Source organism: Microtus oregoni, unplaced genomic scaffold, assembly GCF_018167655.1.
Source record: "Microtus oregoni isolate MIOR12 unplaced genomic scaffold, Mior012 000026F_ref0000081, whole genome shotgun sequence".
Lineage (NCBI taxonomy): Eukaryota > Metazoa > Chordata > Mammalia > Rodentia > Cricetidae > Microtus > Microtus oregoni.
Genome location: NW_024543085.1, coordinates 20,260,607 through 20,277,981, shown reverse-complemented (window position 1 = coordinate 20,277,981; position 17,375 = coordinate 20,260,607). Strand labels below are relative to the sequence as shown.

General features: G+C 40.2%; 1 protein-coding gene across 1 annotated transcript in view; it reads left to right on the top strand.

Moving 5' to 3' along the window:
• The first annotated feature begins 859 nt into the window (after positions 1 to 859).
• The window catches only part of Wasl (WASP like actin nucleation promoting factor), a 54,306-nt gene continuing 37,790 nt past the window's right edge, over positions 860 to 17,375 (top strand). Inside the window, exon 1 of the mRNA XM_041675466.1 lies at positions 860 to 1,288. Within this exon, the coding sequence (XP_041531400.1) occupies positions 1,181 to 1,288 (108 nt within the window). The 5' untranslated portion in view covers positions 860 to 1,180. The remainder of the gene's footprint in view (positions 1,289 to 17,375) is intronic.

Genomic DNA, 17,375 nt, shown 5'->3' with positions numbered 1-17,375 from the left:
ATATTCTGAAACACCGTAATGAAGAATTCTCAGTATTTACTTGTGCTGGGAATGTAGCTCAGTTGGCTGAAAACACATCAGGCCTTGGTCCCAGCGCCTAGAAAACAGAACCATGAAATTAGCTTAGAAAGATAGAACAGGTAAGGCATAGCCTTGTACATTCCCAAATGCGCATGTTTATCTTTAACAGATAGACAAGATCTTTGGAATTCAAGACAGAGAACAACGTAGAGGGGTAATTTCCAATTCACAAGACAAGTAAAAAAGTGGCATTCAGGGCTCGTGGGAAAATTCGAGTGTAAATACTACACACACTTTTCCCACGAGATCCGCCAGACGGGTAGAGGACGCCTTTGTAAGTGGGTCGGTTTTGGACACCTATGAAGATGTCTTTCCAGATCCCGGCAAAGGTCTGTTCCTCCACGCCCCCGGTGGCAGCCTGCACTGAGTTCGAGCATCCCGAGGCGCAGGGCTCTGACCGAAACCCCGCCGGCCGATCTTTCCACCTAGACCTGAGAGGCGGCCTGAGAGTCTCACTCCGGACAAACACCGGCCACGCAGACCCGACGCAAAGGTGTGCATCGTGATGGGGAGACGGCTGGTTCGGCGAGGCGCCTGACTCTGCATCCCGGCCTCGATATGTGTCCGCGCACGCGCGAGGCGGCCCCCGGGAGAGTAGCCCACGACAGGACCCCATCCTGGCTGAGCGGTGCCCGGGCCGCGCGCGGCTCCCGGAAGGGGGCGGAGCCTCGGGCGGCCACGCCCCCGGCGTGCACAAGCGCGGGGGTGTCCGGCCGCGCCGCGTTTCCGGCGCGCTCCCCCGCGTCCCGCGACCCGTGGTCTCGCCCGCCCCCGCTGCCATGTTGGATTGTGCGGCACCCGCCGCCGCCGCCGCCGCCAGAGGAGTGGAGGAGCAGCGAGTTTAGCGCAGCCGCCGGAGTGCGAAGACAACGACCAACCGGGCCGAGCCGAGCCGGGAGGGAGCCGGGAGCTTCCCCGTCTGCACGCGGTCCCAGGGCGCCCGCCGTCAGCTCCTTCCCTCGGCCTCCGCTCGCCGGAGGAGCGGCGGGATGCTGCGCCTGTGACTGCCGGCCCGCGCCCCTGTCACCCCGAGTGGGACCGAGTGCTCGCCCACCTCCCGAGGAGACAGCCCTGGACGCTGCACCCCACCGGCGACACCATGAGCTCGGGCCAGCAGCCTCCGCGGAGAGTCACCAACGTGGGCTCCCTGCTGCTCACCCCACAGGAGAACGAGTCGCTCTTCTCCTTCCTCGGCAAGAAATGTGTGGTCAGTGGCCGAGACCCCCCGTCGCCACCCTCAGCGTCCCGTGGCGGGTTCGGGCTGGGGAGGGGGACTGGAGAGTAGGAGGGAGAAGGGGGCGGGCGCGGTGTGCGACCGGGGTCCCGCTGCGGGCCAGGCCTCCAGCCTCCCCGGGCCCTGGTGCTGCCCTCGCCCTGCTCCCCGGGTACAGGCCGGCCCGGCCGGGAGCCGCCTCCCCGAGCTGCAGGAGAACAAGGGAGTGTCACCTCTGCAGGCCTGCCCAGAAGTTCAAGTCGGGGTCCGCGCCCTTGCTGCAGGTTCAAACTTTACTCTAGACCACAAGGGAATTTTCTTCGTGCACCAGCAGCTTAATCTCAGGACGGAATCCCGGCACTGGCCCCTGCTTTACTTCCTACTTCTGGATCTGGGCTGTCTTAACAATGCTAGAGGTTTTAGGAGTGGATAGATGGGGGGAAAGAAGCGCATCGGACTTTCGATCCTTCGTTAGGATTCCAGGAGAAGATAAAGTGGAGTGCAGGTTCACGGACGCCGGATCAGAGCTAGGGGCAGGAAATGCGCCTGCTCCCCATTGCAAAGAAACAGGGTTTGATTCTCCAGCGTTCACGCCTAGGCCTAGTTTCTGCTCTACGCCCCACTGTTTTGTTTTTAACCCCCCTTGCATTGATAAGAAGGGGTGCCGCTCAACCATGTGTAAAGAAGCCCCAAATTGTAGTAGTTCTTGACTATTGGAGTCAAAAGTGATTGAGTTTGGTCCGCGGGGCCAATCCCAACTCCAGATGGCGGATTGGGAGCGATTGTGGGAAGGGGAATGTGTGTTGTTGACGGAAGCATTCATTACGTTGGCTGCAGGCGCTTCTAGGGCTGGGAAGATTCACCCTGGTTCAGGCCTTATCTTGATCTTGCCTAGGTGACTTTTGAGTTGAAGGGGGGGAGGGGGGGGAATGCTGGTTGGCCCCTTGCTAGCAGCCGCTGCTGAGTGTGGAACGCAGGAAACACCCAGAGAAGTTTCAGCTGAGCAGGACCGTGATATATTTTTCGTTAGCAGTGCTGGATAGGTCAAATCAGACTACACCTGCTTAAGAAATTAAGAGTAGACAATTTCTGGAAAGTTACCGGCTTAATTGTTAACTTCGTGAGGTTACTCTTTGCATCTACTTTTGAAGACTAAATCGTTCCATTGGACTTAAGATGTATTTCTTGTTCTAAAATTGAGACTTTAAAGAACACTAAGTCCACAACCAGAAGTAGCAAGCAGTGGTTCAAAAAAAAAAAAAAAGATGGGGGAGACAACTTTAAAGATGAAAAAAGTCCTTCCTCCTATATAGTATTTTAAACAGCTGAGAAAATGGAGCCCTTGGCCCCAAGTCACACAGTAATTTGGGAATGTAACTGGAACTGTGTGCCCAGTCCCTTTGTTCTTTCCACTACATCATGTTGTTTGGAGAGGGTTTTTTCCCCTTAATGATTTGGTTATCAAAGTGGTGTTAAAGGAATAACTACTTCAATTTTATGTAAGACTAATCTCACTGTAGTGTAAGTTTCTTAACAAAGCATTACTTTTTGCGTGTTTTTGGTTTAGGAATGTCTCCGGCTCTTTTAAGGTGAGCTGCCTGCAAGCAGGGAAAAGGTCAATTTTGCTGGTTTCATTTAGCATACAGTCTATCAAACATTAAGTAGCTTAGTGTGTTCACATACCAGCCCCGTGAACTTCAGGCATGGAGGGCATTGCATTTATGTGCCAGTGTACTCATTGCTCAGAGCTTAAGTGTAGTGTTTACCCAGGGTTTCAAGGAAATGACACACGGGGGATATATTCTGATAGACAACGATAGCATGGCTCACAGTAAGCACAAGTGTTTTTGCTGAGTCGGTCAGTGCCCAATTTCTTTACATCGTACATTATTAATCAGCTTCACCTTTTGAATTGTAGTAATTTAAAACCACATTGTTGTTGCCTTGTCTTGTAAGATGAAATTGTTGTGAAAATTAAAATTGGGAGACTGGTTTAATAGAGAGTGATATAAAATGGATGTTTTGGAATAATCTTTATAAGCTTTGCTCTCTTCTTTTTTGTTTAAAACATCAGTGAATTGCATTGTTTCATAAACCAGGCAATAAATTTCTAGGCTAGATCAAATGTAGTAAGCTGATGCATACGTTCAGAACTCTATCTATGAAGTCAAGAAATGAGACTAGTTATATGGTGCCAGATTTTAAGCAAGTTCTTCATTCCTCGTTTCATCGAATAAAAGTGTATTGAGTAATTGAATGTTGAGGTAAAAAAAAAAAATCAAAATTGATGCTTGCCCTCAGGGAATTTAGTGTCTGATAGGGAAACAGCCTGTAAAGTGATGGGCAAGTCAGTGCTTAAGAATATGCAAGAGGTTCCTGTCCCAAGCAGAACTGCAGTCAGGAAATGTGTGTTTGAGCTCAAGGTCTCTTTGGACAAGCTCTTTAATGCTTCTAGAGATTGCAAATTTTAGAGATAGCAAACTAGATTTGCTTTTCCCACATGTTAAATTGGAATGCTGTCTCATGAAGTGGGTGTGTTGGTCAGAAGTATATATACTACCCGAAAACCTATTATCAAAGGATGAGAACCACAGGGGAGAGTGGGAGAGGAGATAAGTAGTATCTCATTAGTTGGAAACGATTGGTTTTATGGAGGAAGTCAATCTTAGATACCTGTTGCTATGGTATAGTTTTAATAATTAGACATTATATTATATTATATTATATTATATTATATTAGGGCTTCATTTAAAGTTAAATGTAATATGTGAATATGTGTTGTAACTTAACATTGGGTTAGTAGTTCTAATGGTATTATTACTTATAGTATTGTCTCAGATTTAAAGAGCAAGCAAGATTCACTTATCTTTTTGACAAGGTTTCTCTGTGCCTTGACTGTCTTGGAACTTGCTCTATAGATAAGGCTGGTCTTGAACTCAGACCTCCTGCCTCTGCCTCCCAACTGCTGGGATTAAAGGTGTGTGCCACTGTGCCCAGCAGGATTCATTTATCTTAATTGTGAAGTCTGTTGACTTTCAGGTAGAGTGATAGTTTGCTTGTGTAATTCTTGCCACGTGGAATTTAATTTGTGTAGTCCCAAATAAGTAGGGAGTGGGGGAGAGAAAAACCTGTGGCTAGATCTCTCCCGCCTTCTTTGTTCTGAAAGGATTGAGGATGGTGAGGATTTGTCTTTTTTTTCCTGCCATTTTGTTTGTTTGTTTGTTTGATTGGTTGGTTTGGTTTGCTTCTGTTTTGTTTTCACTGTTAGTGATTCTTAGATTTTTTTTTATTAATTAGTGTTAACCTTCATTTCCTTTACTTCTCCGCCCTTGTTTTTATTACTCATCTCCATTAGTTAAATTGTGTTTCCTGACTTTGTACACAGTTCTGAGAGACGGACCTAAAAAACCTTGGTGCTCTTCTATAGGTTTTACATCTCTCACAGGTGAGCGAATACTCTTGGTTGGGTAATTATAATTGCTCATTTGATTCAGCCTAAGGAACCTGGTCAGCATTTCTTACTGCTTGATCAAGTTGAAAAACTTCATACTCTCGGCAGATGTTATCTGGAGTTCAGTCTTTCTTTATTAATTTCCTTCTCCTGCTAAGCTAATATAGGTGGTAGGAGTGGCTGACAGTTGTTTTAAGCCACCCCTTGTGTGTGTAGCAGTTCTTAAATACATATAGAGGGAGACATGATAATCTTCTTGAAGATGACCTGAATTAAGGCAGTAGTAATAGAAGAAAGTGGGAAATGCCTTTGGCCTTGAGGAGTGAGGAAAGAAAAATTCGTGTCATTTGTAATACACAGCCATGAAAAATGCCCTCCTATAGTGTAGGAAGAAGGTGAGCACCAAAGTATGATGCCGTGTGGACTAAGTGAGCAGAGAGTTGGGGAGAACATAACCTACATTGTAAGTCTGGTCATTTTTAGTTCTCAGAGTGGGCACGTTCTCAACTCAAGCATCTGGATCTCCAAAAGGCTCTTACTAAAGGGTTTAAAGAATTCCACAGTTAGATAAATCATGCTGCCACCTATGAAATACTTGAGGAATTTATAGAAGCGTACGAAGAATGTTGTTATTGATACTATTCAGTGTTTGTTTACATTTCCTAATGTAAATTGATAAGGGGATTTTAGGGTTAAAAGTTGCTTTGATTTAGGTAAATCAGTTCTAACAATTTTGTTTACAGTTAGTTCAGTATGAAGTCTCTAAAGGTGAGCTTTTGAATACACCTGTGAAGAGTTTCTGAAGCTCTGTACTGTGTCCCTCTTAAGCCCATCGCTGCCTACTAGTTCTGCCACTGCTTGGCCAGTTCCCATTCTATTATGGGACAGTGTTGAATATTTTATATAAAATACATAATTATAAAAGTTATCCTTTATTTAGTGTAAAAATACTACTTAATGGTTAATACCAACCTACCCAGTCTAGAAATAAAATGAAGTGTACTAGACTAATACAGCAGGCTTGGCTAGGACTTTTTTTTTTTTTATCAACCATGCTGGAATCTGTTGGCTGAAGTTCTGAAGAGGACAATTCCACCTGTAGTGCTGCTGAGCAGTTTCAGTCATGAAACCAGCATTGTAGACTTCAGAAACAGAATATGTATTTTATTTATTTATCGAGGAAAGGTTTCTGTCTGGCCTCAAGCTTGCAGTGTTGGCGTGATTGCGCATAATTCCTAGCTCTTGCCTTCAGCCCCAGAGTTATGGGATTGCTAATATGTACATCACAGCCTAACCTTTAGGGCGTAAAGCGTGATTTATTTCGAGTTTATAAAAACTGGGAAGACTAAGATTCAGATGAAACACATGCTGATAGTATTTCATTTATTTCTGTGCATATTCCATAGATTTTAAATAAATGATTTTAACACAAGTATGATGTTAGCCTTTTCCATTTTAGGTAGAAAAATAATTTTAAAAGAGCAGATAGTTAGATTGTACCATATATTATTTTGTAGGTCTAGAAGTCACAGCTTTTTTCCAGCAGGTGATAACCTAGTATTATGAATGCAATTCATTTTTACTATAAAAATTCTTATTCACCTTTATAAAGTCTGTACTGCTATTTGTAACTAAGTCTTTACTGGCTTACTAATAATCTAAAATAGTAATTCTTCATCTGTTATTAGTTATTAGAAGCTATTTGGCGTCTTCAGCTGTATTCACAAATGCTGCATAACAAATAAAAATCATGTTTATTCGCTGCATTACTGTCAATCTTAGTAGAAGTAGTAGATGATTCCATCGTTTTAATGGTAATAGATGATAGTGAGAAAACAAATAGAAAACTCCAATCTCACTTTTTTGTTTTATGTTATAAGTGTGTGACACAGTGGTAACCTGCCTAGCATATGGCAGGTTTGGTATTCCTAGGATGGCCAAAAGTAGTCAGGAAAACTCACTTTAGAAAGTAGAGTCAGGTGAGAATTATGTAGTAAGTTCATATTTTAATTATTAACATTTAATTCATTATTCTAGACTCTAGGGTTCCTTTGTAGTAGTAATCATTTAGTCTTGTTTTTAATTTGTTATTGAAGACCATATCATATCTGTAAAAGAAATGCCCATTGAGATTTTCTAGATTGACGCAAAGGGGAAATGAAAGAAGTCTAGAAACACATAACAATGTATTGGGATTATCACAAAGCTATAGGCTTAGTAACAGTTTAAGTTTTTATTTATAAAGTTAAACTTTTACCTTAAAACTAGAACTGTTTACAAAGTCCTTACCAGATCTGTAGTTTCACATTGTAAAAAATTAAATCTTTTCCATAGTATTGATTATAGAAGTTTAGGTTTCAGGGTTACTCTAGTCCTTGTTAGCCTTGGCCAACATTAGAGAAGGATGGCATATTACTAATGGTTGCTGTGACACTGCACGTGGAACAGAATGATTACGACGTTTCGGCCCATCTTAGGAAGGCATGTCAGCAGACCAGTGAGGCAGTGAGGGTGGGGTGAGCACATGCTATTTCTTGGCTTGCTTTCTCCTTATGCCATGTTTATTCAGTTGGGGGCCCCCAACCTACTGGATGTTGCTGCTCATTTAGTATGGTTCTTCCCTATCCCGGTCTGGAAATGCCCTCACAGGTATGCCCAGAATGTCTCTCCCTAAATCATTCTAAATGCGGTGACGTTGACAATGAAGATTAACAATCACAATGATTTTTCAAAATGAGTTGGACTAGAGAGATGCTTTATTTACCCAAAAAGTGGTATTTTACATATTGTGCATCTTAACCTTTTTATGTTAGTGGTATATTTCCTTGTCCATTTATTCCTATTGTATTCTTTTTATTCTTGCATTTAATACCATATCATTACTTTTATGAAGTTACAGTTATGTAATTTATTGGTCTGCATTGATGCTATAACAAAATACTACAAATCAGGTAGTTTATAGAACAATTTATTCTCTCATTGTTCTGGACCTAAAAATCTAAAATCAAAGTACTAGCAGGGTTTGTTCCTTCTGGAGAAACAGAATGAGTCTATTTCTTCTAGTGTATAGCAGTTACTGACAATCCTTAAATTCCTTTATGCCAGTCTCTGCCTGTACAAATAACATGGCATGGTGTGCTCACTCTTCTCCATTTATAAAGGACACCAGTCATATTGCATTAGGGCCAGCCCTAATGACCTTATTTTATCTTGGTTATACCTTTTTTTCCAAGTAGGATTGCCTTCACAGATAAGAGGGTTAGGATTGCAAAGTAGCTTTCTGGAGGACACAGTTCTAGTTAACATCAGTATGTATTTTGACTTTCAAAAGAAAGGTTCAATAATATAATAAGCATTCAAATGTGTCCTTTTCAGTATTTTTATCCAGTAAGTTGTAAGAAAGAAAACTAGGCCACACCATCAAAAGTACTATGTGAGTAGATAACGGCCAACTGCCCTCCAGGCAGTTGCTACAAACTACATTTTCCTCAGCACCGGGTATTTAGAAAATGTCTAACTGGTGAAAGAGTCTCATTGTTTTATTTGTAGTTTTTGTGAAAGTGAACATCTATCTGTTGAGCATGCATATTGTTCTTAGGCCATTTGTTTTAGTGATTTGGAAGAAGTACTGGATAGTAGTTCATATCATACTATTTTGGAAACTTGTTTACCTTTTGCTAAAATTATCTTGATGCTTGTGGTCACTGTAAAAATCTTAAATTTTCCTATGAGTATTATCTTATTACATCCCCTCCTCCCCCCCCCCCCCAAAAAAAAAAAAGTTTTATTTTCATTTGGTTCAAGGTTCGGGAGTGATGGGCATGGGCTCCAGGAAGCTTACAAAGTCGTGTAGTGGCAGGAGAGACTCAGGCATCAGCTGACTGCTCCAGAGTCCAGGACTTCTGGTAGTACTTGCGGATGTGCTTCTTAGACTTCCCCAGGGACAGCAGGGCCTGGACAGCACTGTCTTCTTAATAAGCTTCATCTCCTCATCTGCAAGTAGCCCTTGTGGAAATCTCAAAGATGAGAGATCCGTAGGGCAGAACCCAGGACAAGGAGATCCAGAAAGCTCTGGTTCTTCCAGGATCACTCCCATGGGCTCAGTTTTACCCCCACTCAATCTAGAGAATATTTCTGTATCTCCTGAACAGCACAGCTATGGAGCTGGTGTCGCATCTTGTATAGACAATCTTGAGCCATCTTTTCTTCACAGGACTTTAGGAGAAAGGGCCCTATTCATCTAGAACTACATTGTCTGAAAGAAATTGTTGCCCAGAGAGAGGCAGCTGTAGAGTTCTTGAAGGTTCAAAATAACCAGGGGGTTTCCTGTAGCCTCCACCTCTGATCATGCGTGATCAGTAGTATGGGAGGTAATCACAAATAGATGGTGGTGGCCTGTGCTGGGGCTGGGGAAAAGTGCTGCTGGAGAGAAGATTGGAAGTTTAAAAGGAGGGAGTCCCAGGTCTGTTCTGTAGAAATATTGGTGAAACAAGACCCACATCTAGGACCTTGGGGTAAATACTTGTATATCAAGTTTATTAATTAATTAGATTTATTAATTTATATTTTTTTACCTTTTGGAAATGGTACTTTGAGTTTCCAGGTGTACTTAAAGCTAATTTTACATTCTCTTCTGTTTCTTTTGCCTGCTGCTTGTCTAGTACCAGTTTCAGTGAGTGTAACTTTAGAATTAAAGCGGTGATACAGCTGGATTAGAGTAAGGCTGTTATTACCTCCGTGTGTCCTAATACTTCATTTTGCTTGTACCTAATACCCAGTAAAACTATGCTCTTTCTACCCATCACATCAGAAAATAGTTGTTTTGATTTATAATAGCATTGGATTAGGTTAATTAGAATTGATACTCTGAGGTTTCCTGTTGGTTTCATTTCTTGTTGCTGTGACCAAAAGCATTCTTAGGGGAAAAGAATTTATTTCTGATTACAGACCATCATAGCAGGGAAATCAAGTCAGTAGATAGATAAAACAGCTAATCTCATATCAATTAATATAATTAAGACTGTCCTAGTAGACTTGCCCACAGGCCAAACCAATCTAGACAATCTCATCTGGACTCTCAAGTGATTGTGGATTGTGCCAAGTTGATAATTAAAACTCTGAATCTCCTTTACCATTTTGTAATTTTCTTAGGCACTAGTCTTTTCTTTAAGTATAAGAGTATTGCTCAGATATGCTTGTTTAAATAATATTTAAACATACATGTGTGTATACACACACTGCACTGCCCAGAGTTAACAGAGGTTCCTTCTGGTTTTTCCTAGTATGATTAGGCTCCACTTTAAGCTCTTCTCAGTGCCTTGAGTCCCATCTTTTTTTGTGTATACCTACATATGCATTCTGCATTTTATCTAAAAGGAACCACTAGGCAGTTTTATGAAGAACAGATATATCTGTCTCTTGCCTTTTAAAAATCATTATTATGGGTCTTAAATGGATGAAAAGTAGGGTAGAATAACAAATTATGTGTACCATGGCCATCAACAGATAGATGGCCTGTCTTGATTGCTCTGTGTCTCCCCTCACCCTTTCCTGGGTTGTTTTTTGTTAGTTTGTTTGTTTTGTTTTTGTTTTTCACTGTATAGCAGCCCTAGCTGTCCTGGGCTAGCCCTTGTAGACCAGACTGACCTCAACCTCACAGAGATCCCTGCCTGTCTCTGCCTCCCAAGTGCTGGGATTAAAGGAATGCACCACCACCACCACCTGGCTTCTGAATTAGTTACAGAGACTCTTCAGCAACATATGTCTATCATCCAGTCATTCTGGTGAAAGATTTATCAAGGTTACTATCTTTTAAAGTAATCAGCTTTTAGTTCCATTGATTTTACAGTTTTGTTTTCTGCTTTATTAATTTCTGTTCTGGTTATGTTATTTCCCTGTGCTTACATTGCATTTTCCAGGTTTTCATAAGGCAGCAGTTATTAAACTGATTATGGCCTATATTCTTATTTTTCAAAGCTTCATTTGGTTCTTATTTCACGTTTCTGTAATATGTCTAACCTTATTGTAGCTTTAATATTTGGAATACAATATGAAGTCCTTTCCTGATTGTGTACTAAGACCAATTTTTCTTGACTTCTAATTTCTGTTGAGCTATGTTCTTGCTTTTGTTATAGGCTTGGGAAGTTTTAGTTAATAACAACTATTCTAAAGTTTAATTAGCCTTAAATTTTATTTATTTATTTTTCTTAAATTTTTTATAATGTTTTTTAAAAATTTTTTTATGTAACTATACAACTATACATTCACATACACTGTGTACATGTGAGTGTGTGTATGGAGGTCAGAGGTCACTTTGACTGACAGAACCAGGGGCTCATCTTTTGGGCTAAGCTGGGGAGTCAGTGAGTTCTGGAGATCAGCTTGTCTTCACGCCTATAATAGTGGGTTTACAGAGAGTGTTGGTGCTCATTTTTCTCCTTATTATGTAGTTGGAGACCCTGGCCCATAGAATGAAGCCTCCCATGTTTAGGGCAGATAACACCCCAGTCAGCCTAATCTAAAGAATACCTCATAGGCATACCTAGGGAGAGGTATGTTGCTATGGAGATTCTAATTTCTTTACATTTACTTACTTATTTTGTGTTTGGGGGCGAAGGGGACATGGTGAGTGTGCCCCTGTGGATGTGGAGGTCAGAGGACAATTTTAGGGAGTCTGTTTATTCTTACCACCATGTGAGTCCCAGAGATGGAATTCAGGTCCTCAGGCTTGGCAGCAGGTGCCTTTAACCCATTGAGCCCGTTAGGCTACCCTTTGTGAAGATTCTAAGTCTCAGCAAGTTGACAGTGAAAATTAATGATCATAGTGGTCCTATTATTTTCCTACTCTGAAGAACTTTTAACATTTCTGGTAAGTCAGTCTTACTAGCAACAAATTCTCTTAATTTGTTTTGAAAAACTATTTCTCCTTTACCTTTAAAGGAAAGTTTGCCGGATACAGAATTCTAGGTTGAGGATGTTTTCCCTAACATTATAAGTACTTCCATTATTTTTACTGTTTGCATGATTTCTGAAGACAGTTCATTGTAATTCTTGTCCTTATCCCGCATGAGAAAACATTCTTCAGTATGAACTCTTACAATTATTTGAAGCACATTTAGGGAACTGTTACCATTTGAACCTGTCTATATTATATTTTTCTATGTTTTGAGAAAGATACAGGCAAGTTTGTGGGGATTTTATCTCTTTGGTTAATTTTTTCTAACTGTATTTTTATTTGTGTCCCAAAACTGTGCTCATAATACATGCCCAGCCAGTGCTCTTGAATTTGGCTCAGGCATCCACTGTTGGACTGTGTGGAGATCAGAATTAGTTTCATGCATGGCCTTGTACCTTACCAGAGGACTCAGTGGTAGTGTAGCTCTTTAAACTGACTTTTGGTATTGTTCCATAAGCTCTCTCAGCCCATCCTGTTCGTTTCTAAAAACAAGCTTCTTCACAGAGTGCTAGGAAACAGCTTAAAGTAATCCAGAAAGTTATGTAATACACAGCTGTGAGGTTTGGGAAAGGCTCTGATAGCAGTCAAGTGACTTATTTTAAAAATTCCTTTTTTCACATTAAAAACAGTGCTCAGTGTTGAAGATTCACTATTGTGATGGCCATGTAGTGCCTGGTGGTAGTGACTAGCCGTGTGGCTGCTAGACAGCTGAGGTGATAAATTCAAACTCAGATGTCCTCTGGACTACGAGGCGGAGTACAGAAAGAGTGCGCCATGCTATATTAGTGCGCTTGATTCATGTTAACAGCATCGGAGGAGTTTGATAAAACTCATTTCACTTGCTCTGTTTACACAATAACTACTTAAACTTAGGTAGGTCGCAGAGTAAAGTCAAGAATTCTTATGCAGGAATAGTACTTATATTTTTGTCCAAATCATATTAATAGGTTTTGTTTTACATGAATTACTAAATAAATGACTACCCACACATGCACTTACTCTCAGCTGACACAGTCTGGAGGCACACTTTTCCATTCATTCTTTTATGGCATTGTTTTATGTCAGTGACCATGTCACTGTCAAAGGTCATAATTATCATGTGGCCCTAATGCTTCCTGGGGAAAACATTAAGTCCATCCATTCTAACAGTATAAGTGTGTGTTTCAGGCAGGGAGCGGGTGTTTGGTGAAAGCTGTTTTTGAACCTGTAATTCTCCTGCCTCAGCCTTCCAAGTTGTGGGGATTACTGGCATGTAGCACTGGATGGCAGACATCGGTTATTTATTTTACGATGATAATTTCCAAGAAATAGGGCTGCCTAGTTAAAGGAAATGAACTTTTAAAACTTGACTTTACATTGCCCAATTGTGCTGCATGATAAGTTGTGCCTCCTACAATGACATTCTAGTATGTGCTTTGTAGTTCTTGATAGTCCCTAAGCCCCATATAATAGCAAGCAAATATGAGGACCAATTTTATTTTATTGTATGTGAATGGCGTGCATTTTAAAATAGTTCATTAAATGCCAAAACTGCTTTGTGAGCGTTAGAGAAACCTAGTTTTCAGATGAAATGACAAATGAGGTGTATATAGTAGTATACTTTCAATCAAGTTTGTACATTGTTTTGATAAGTGAGGAGTTATGTTTCTTTCCTAAAAAGGAAGTAAAAATAGGTTAATATATTGTTAAATGGAACTTCTCTATAAGTTAGTTACTTCGAAACAGGATGTATTAAACAAAGAACTGATCAGTGTTCTCTGATTTGCTCATCATTTTAAAAGTTAAGTTGTGCAGGTTGGCTATAGTGGTGCTACTTTTAATCCCAGCACTCAGGAGGCAGAGGCAGGCAGATCTCTCTGAGTTTGAGGCCACCCTGGTTTATATAGCAAGTCATAGGATAGCCAGAGCTACATAGAAAGACTCCAAAGAACAAAAGACAATTAAAAAAAAAAAGACAGAAAAGTGGGGCCTGAGAAGATACGGCTCAACATCAGGACTGGAGTTCAGTTTTGGATTTCCACTGTTCTTGTGTTTGTTTGTTTTTACTCTTGAGGGGCCCACCACCCAGCACCCAAATAAATACAAGAAGACTTATTCTCACTTAGGAATACAGGTCTTAGCTTGGCTTGTTTTTAGCCATCTTTGCTAACTTAAATTATTTGGTTTCTCTTTAACTTTGCTTTGCCTCTGGGCTTTATACCTTTCTTTATTCTATGTATCTTTCCTTCTTACTCTGTGGCTGACTGGGTGGCTGGCCCCTAGGGTCTTTCCTCCTCTTCTAACTCCCTGCTCTCTTCCCTAGATTTCTCCTTGTATGTATTCTCTCTGTTCACCATCCCTGCCTGTTTCTCTCTCCTGCCTAGCTACCAGCTGCTCAGTATTTTTATTGACCAATCAGGTGTTTTAGGCAGGCAAAGTAACACAGCTTTTCAGAGCTAAACAAATACAACATAAAATAACGCAACACATCTTTGTATCATTACAGAAATGCTTCACAGCATAAATGAATGTACCACATCTTAAACTAATAATCCACAACACCCCACTACTCACATAAAAGGTGGGCTGGATTATCAGTAATCCCATCTCTAAGGGGTGTGTGTGTATGGTTGGTGGAGGTGATAGACGTGAGGGATGGAAACAGGAGAAACACGATCCCCAAGGCAAACTGGCTTGCTAGACTAGCTGAGTCAGTAAGCTCAGGGCGCTCTGGGTGATTCTGCCTTCTTAAATATAATAGAAAAGGATTGAAGAAGGCACCCAATGCCAACTTATGGAGTCCATGTGCACACATATGCAAACATGCATACTGCACACATGCAAAAATTTATTTTAAGGTATAATTTACATAAGGTAAATATGCAGATGTTAAATATTAAATTTGACGAGTGATATACTATGTAACTATTCCCTTCAAAATAAGCTTAAGAGTATTTAATGCTTCAAATTGTGTTTCTGTTCAGTTGTTTTCTTTTTCTGTCATTATAACTTTGTTTGGCTGCTTAGACATTTTCATTCAGCATATTTTGAAATTGTTACTACCTACATTTTCATTCTTTGCTCTGCAATATTTTCTTGATGAATATACCATGATATGTCTGTTCTCATATTTAAATCATTTATAAAGTTTTGAATTAGGTGCTTACAGTGTTTCTGACTTACAGAAGAGGCTGCCATAATTGTTACACTCTTCTGTGTATGCACATCTTTTGTTTCCAGTGAGTACCTGGAAGAATTGTGTTCTCAAAGGGTAGATGTGACTTTATCTTTAAGAACTGTTAGTCAGTGGCCTTGCCAATTTTGACTTTTCAGTGACTTTGAGTTAATTTGTCTTCAACGTTTGGTATGTGCTGTGATTTGGTTGCTGATAATGAATGTGGGATGTTCTCAAGTGACTCTTAATTGTACTCTCTTGAGGACTACTGGTGTTGAACACTCTGTCATATGACTGTTAGCGATTTGGTTCTTTATTGGTTGGCTTTTCTGCTGTTTGTAATGTTTTCTAGCTATTCTTTGTGTATTTGAACATATGACAGCACTTAGAAATGTGTCTTACCTGGGTTGTCCCAGTTGGCTATTTATTTAATTATCATAAGGACTATTTTTATTGCTAAGAGAACTTGGCCTGTGCTGGACTCACAGTGACAGTTTACTAGAAGTTTTGTGAGCCTCAACTTTTCTGTTTAGTCTTATGATTCACCTTTTTCTTTTCATAGAGAGTAAAGAAAAAGAATTCTCTGTGGTTCAAGTTTTTTCTATTTGCTAATTCATTCAATACAGCACAGTTTGTTAAGCTTTCCTTCATGGAATTGTCTTGGAGCCTCTTCTTTCACTTAATGGACTTAATTAGTTCTATTAATTTGTGTTTTGTAATTTTTTGTTTGTATAGTATTGATTTGATCATTGCATACTTACCCAAAATCTTAAAATTAGATATGGTAAGTCAGCTTTTTTTCTATCTAAGGTTGTCCTAACAGTTCTAGGTGATTTGAGCATCCATCTAAAATTTAAAATTCCTCTCTTGGACTTTTTCAGAAGCTGGTAGTTTGATTGATGTTGTGATGATTTACTCATTAATTGAGGAGAGCAACTATTATAAGAACAACTCTTCTAATTTATTGACATAATATCTCAGTATTTACTTTTAATAATTGTTGATTGTTGGTGTAGGTAGTATTTATTTTTTGTTCACTAATATAAAATACTGTACAGTTTATTATATGTGTATCCTTTAACCTAACTAAATTGAATATTTAGTTCTAGGGCCTACCAGAGTGGTTTAGTGGTTAAGAGTGCTTGCAGATCTTGAAGGGGGGCCTAAGTTCGAGTCCCAGCATCAGGGGATCCTAAAATACATACTAAAAATAATTAGTTGTAGTAGGTTTTATGTTTTTAATCCACATAACCATATCTTCTGTGAAGAATGCAATTTTAGGGGCTGGAGAGATGGCTCAGTGGTTAAGAGCATTGCCTGCTCTTCCAAAGGTTCTGAGTTCAATTCCCAGCAACCACATGGTGGCTTACAACCATCTGTAATGAGGTCTGGTGCTCTCTTCTGGCCTTCAGGCATACATGCAGACAGAATATTGTATACATAATAAATAAATAAATAAATATTTAAAAAAAAAGAATGTAATTTTAGTTCTTCCTTTTCTGATCTTTGTGACTTTCATTTATCATTCTTACTGGACTTGTAATAAAAATACTGTTGATAGAAGCACATTTTCTTGGTATAAATGGGCAAAACAGGGTGTTGGGCGAATTCTAATTGGTCTTAATAATAAAAACCCAGAGTCTTAGGGGGTGAAAGCAGAGAGATGAGAGAAGCAGAGCAGCCAGCCACTAGTTCTAAAATCCTCAGCCCCGGTGGAGTACCTGTCACTACTAGTCCTCAGATTGAATGTCTGTCTTCTCTGCAAAACCTCACATTGAATCCTGAACTCCTGTCTCCTCCTGCCTTCTATTCCTCTCTTCGCTTAGCCATATCACTTCCCATCTCCACCTCCCTAGTCCTGGGATTAAAGGTGTGAGCCACCTCTGCTCTGTTTCTCTTTTAGACTGATTCAATCTCAAGTAGTCCAGGGTGGCCTTGAACGCACAGAGATCCATCTGCCTCTGTCTCCCAAATGCTGGGGTTAAAGATGTGTGCCACCACTGCCTGGCCTCTGTGGCTGACTAGTGTGGCAAGCTCCACATTGTGATCATCAGGCAAGCTTTATTTGTTAAATCACAAACAAACTATCACCACATTTCACCTTTTTTCTCTAAAATTAAAAAAGGATATAACTAATATAAGAAAAACTATATGCAATAAGTACAATAACTATATGCAATATATACAGGCAATAAGTACATCAGCAATGTCTAGTCCGTTTGCATTTTGACAGATTCAGAGAAAATACTCTTATCTGTCTTATCTTGGTGAGTCCAAAGTGTTGTACCTAATTAACTTTCTATTCTATCTTGCATTACCAACTCAAAATTACCTTTTTATGTCTCTCAACCTTATATACTTTACATTTCTTTAGTGAATTTCTTTTCTGAGTCTGATAAACATGGAAAACTATAACAATTTAGTCTTCAACTTCCTCAGAGACCCAAGAAGAAAATAATACTGAGTAAGCAGGAAGTGCAAGCAAGCAACTTCCAAAATATATGAAAAATGATAGAAACAG